Raw genomic sequence first — 4,061 nt, forward strand, 5'->3', positions numbered from 1 at the left:
TCTTGCGATAGAGACGCCATCGGGCGGTGAGGCTAAGTACTTATCGGACTGCCCTCGTATGTCAAAATTCCCAACCGTTTCGAATTTATTATATTTCGAGGTGTGTTATCAGGCGTTCCGTGGGAATATGTTATTCATTTTCTTTAAGTGAATATAAAGTTTCTTTCCAAACGTTTCAAATATTCATAAACTATTATTATTACAATTAGTTCTTAAAAACGAAAGAACGAATTAATGTGCAAATTTTTTCAATAGTGGTTATAAAAAAGTCCCTTTCCTCAATTTACGTATACATTGCTTAATAATTAGTCATTTAGTGGGCTCTATACATTTTTACTTTATTAATAAAGCCTACTCGTCTATATTAAACAAAAAAACATTTAGTTTGCATTTACACATTCATACGCACATATGTTAAGATATTCATTTTAAATTAATGCAGATGTATGTATGCATACACACAGCAATTGAAAAGTACTTCATTTAAAAATAAAAGTAGCTAATCTATTTTAAAAAAGTCCCATATTATCAAAGTTAAAAACAATTATTAAAAAATCAAGAAGAAGACAGATTATGTATCCATATAATCATAAAATCAATTAAAGATAATAAATTTGAGGACATAAACTATCAAATTGACAACACAAGAACCATGCTCAGACAAGTTAAGCCACATCAAGTGATTGTTTATATATTTAAAAAGCATTTAAATAAAACAAGAATTATTAAAGTTCAACATTTCTTAAGAAGACATATGTCTATCAAAAATTAATTCGTTGAAAAATTTTCAAAGTTACTTCGTGCAACTTGGGGGTCTATTCGTGTTAATACAATTATCTTAAAAATCATGAAGTTACTGGAGAGTTCACGTTTCGAGGCAATCAACAACGCACTTTCTATACAAACAAGCGGTATCACTATCTTCGGGCGCATAGAAAGTTACTCATGGTAAGTTTCCTAAAATACATCTAACTTTTTTTAAGTGTTATTTATTATAGCAAAATGGTGGCAGCTGAGAAAGTATTGTATAAACGATTCACAGCAGATACTCATGGACACGACCTTCAGGCGCTATCACCACCCCAAACCTTGACTGACTTTTCCCCTAACTTTCGCCGAAACAACAGCCAGTCTGGAGATGAAGGAATAACTCTTTGTGATACCATCTCCAGAAAGACATTGTTTTATCTAATTGCTACATTAAACGCGTCGTTCGAGCCGGATTACGATTTTTCTGACGCTAAGGTAAATATTGATTATCAGTTAAATTTTTATTGTTAATTCAAAAATTTTTCAAAGTCCCATGAATTTAGCAAAGAGCCTTCATTACAATGGGTTATGAATTCAATTCATTCAAATCTATCCGCATTAGCGGGAGATCAATATCAAGTTTTACGCCAGCCATTATGGTCTGCCGTTGATGACGAAGTAAATTTATCGGAATGTGACATATACAGTTATAATCCAGATCTGAGTAGCGATCCTTTTGGAGAACCAGGCTGTTTGTGGTCGTTTAATTATTTCTTTTACAACAAAAAATTAAAACGTATTGTATTTTTTACAAGTCGAGCAGTAAAGTATGTTCAATTTTCTCTTTCGTTGAAAAACTAGTATTTATTACTAATGTATTTCAGTTCCCTTTATGCTTGTGAAACCTCGGACTTTTCGATGGAAGAAGAGGATGTTTATTGAGAATGAGCTATCGCTTATGTACAACGTTTTTTAATCAAATTCGGATGTTAAACTGTTATCGACTGTTGCCCAAACTCTCTGCTTATGTGTAGCTTCTAACGCTTATCTAAATAACGTACATACATATTATTATAATTTGAATAGCGAAATCTACTTTATATGATCAGCAAAAATTGTAATATAAGAAGAAACAGTAACTATAAGAATGGTAATGCAATTTTATATAAAAAAATAAATAGGTTCGTTCTGACTAAGTCTGGCTATCCTCAACTGGTGGATTTGCGTTTTAATTATTTGTGTGTAATTATTAAAATTTATGTTATTATTGATAAGAAAAAAAGTTTTTATTTTGAAAGGAAATCATTTATCATTTACTCTCTTAAACACCACTGTTTTTATGAAAGCACTGTGCCCCTTTCTGCATGAGATTTACAAACTATTAACGATGAATGATCATACAATCTTTATAAAGGTATTCTTATTTCATTTTGTTTGGTTGTGACACTATAGTTTTTAAAATGTTGATGTATGATTTTGATTTGGTAACATGTGGATTTTTAAATTATCCCGGAAAAGAGATTTTATATCCGCAACCGATCCAAATAAAATTATTTTGGTTCAAAATGATCAGATTTATTTAGATAATCTAGCTGGAGCTGCACCTTGTCTAATGATTATTAATCGAAGCAATGAATGAATTGCAAGCAAGCGGGTCGCTCTTTTTTCTACAAGCGTCTTTTAATTTAAGCACCAGGGCTGCCAGTTTAGCTATTTAGTTGCTAGATCTATTAAATTTGCAACTCTATTTTAAAAAAGTCCCATATTATTAAAGTTAAAAACAATCATTTTTAATTAAAAAGAATAATACGGATTATGTATCCATTTAATCTTAAATTCAATTAAAGTTAATAAATTTGAGGTCATAAACTTGACAACACAAGAACCATGCTGAGCATTTAATTAAAACAAGAATTATCTTAAAAATCATGAAGTTACTGGAGGGTTCACGTTTCGAGGTAATCAACAACGCACTTGCTATACAAACGAGCGGTATCACTATCTTCGGGAGCATATAAAGTTACTCATGGTAAGTTTCCTACAATAGATCTAACTTTTTTATACCCTTGCAGGAGGTATTATAATGTTGGTCAAAAGTGTGCAACGCAGTGCAGGAGATATCTCCGACCTTATAAAGTATATATATTCTTGATCAGGATCGCGTCCTGAGATATAAGCATGTCCGTCTGTCGGATTCTACGCGAACTAGTCTCTCAATTTTAAAGATATCGAATTGAAACTTTGCACACACCCTTCGTTCTTTTTCACGCAGTATCTCTGCGTACACCCCAAAAAAATTTCAAAATCTAACTTTAAACCCTAGCTGTTCGGCCATTTATGCATATATTCAACCCATTCTTTTTTTTAAACCTAATTATAATTTATTGTCTTCATTGACGTATTTTTTTTTTAATTATTCAACAGTGTCTTATATTTTATTTTTAATTATACCCTTGCAGAGGGTATTATAATTTTGGTCAGAAGTTTGTAACGCAGTGAAGGAGACGTTTCCGACCCCATAAAGTATATATATTCTTGATCAGGATCAATAGGGGAGTCGATATAGCCATGTCCGTCTGTCCGTCTGTCCGTCTGTTTCAATACCGTTTGCGAGCTCAGTTTAAAAGCTAGCGATCTGAAACTTTCACAATCGTCCTAAAACATGTGTACGCAGATCAAGTTTGAAAATCGCCCCGATCGGACGTCTATATCCTATAGCTCCCATAGGAACAATTGGATATATCTTGCAAGAATTTATGATATTTCGCGCAGTGTAAAAGCTATTGACATTAATCTTTACAAATCGTATTTTTTTATGCATACCTTGATCAGGGTAAAAGCGCGTGACGATCGGACGTCTATATCCTATAGCTCCCATAGGAACAATAGGGTAAAATCGGTTAAAATTTAATGATTTTTAGGATATTTCGCGCAGTGTAAAAGCTATTGACATAAATCTTTCCAAATCTTATTTTTTTATGCGTACCTTGATCAGGGTAAAAGCGCGTGACGATCGGACGTCTATATCCTATAGCTCCCATAGGAACAATAGGGTAAAATCGGTCCAAATTTGATGTTTTTCAGAATATTTCGCGATGTGTAAAAGCTATTGCTGTACATTTTTTCAAATCGTATTTTTTTATGCATTCCTTCATCAAGGTAAAAGCGCGTGCTGATCGGACGTCTATATCCTATAGCTCCCATAGGAACAATAGGGTGAAATCGTTCCAAATTTGATGATTATCAGAATATTTCGCGCAGTGTGTAAGCTACTATAATAAAATTTTCCAATTCTTATATGCGTAAATATC

The 4,061-nt window shown here is 32.6% G+C and overlaps 1 protein-coding gene across 2 annotated transcripts; it reads left to right on the plus strand.

The window, feature by feature from the left end:
• The first annotated feature begins 210 nt into the window (after positions 1-210).
• LOC108039048 (repressor of RNA polymerase III transcription MAF1 homolog) lies at positions 211-1,962 on the plus strand. Of its 2 annotated transcripts, XM_017115952.2 has the most exons (4): positions 211-948; positions 999-1,245; positions 1,300-1,577; positions 1,635-1,962. In XM_017115952.2, exons 1-4 carry the CDS (start codon positions 848-850, stop codon positions 1,690-1,692), a joined length of 684 nt encoding a protein of 227 aa, XP_016971441.1. In that variant the 5' UTR covers positions 211-847; the 3' UTR covers positions 1,693-1,962. The 2 variants fall into 2 exon arrangements, with proteins under 2 accessions (XP_016971441.1, XP_016971442.1); XM_017115953.2 differs by lacking the exon at positions 1,635-1,962 and having other exon boundaries at positions 212-948; positions 1,314-1,430.
• The last annotated feature ends 2,099 nt before the right edge of the window (positions 1,963-4,061 follow it).

The sequence above is a fragment of the Drosophila rhopaloa genome, unplaced genomic scaffold, assembly GCF_018152115.1.
Source record: "Drosophila rhopaloa isolate 14029-0021.01 unplaced genomic scaffold, ASM1815211v1 contig_154, whole genome shotgun sequence".
In the NCBI taxonomy this organism is placed as follows: Eukaryota; Metazoa; Arthropoda; class Insecta; order Diptera; family Drosophilidae; genus Drosophila; species Drosophila rhopaloa.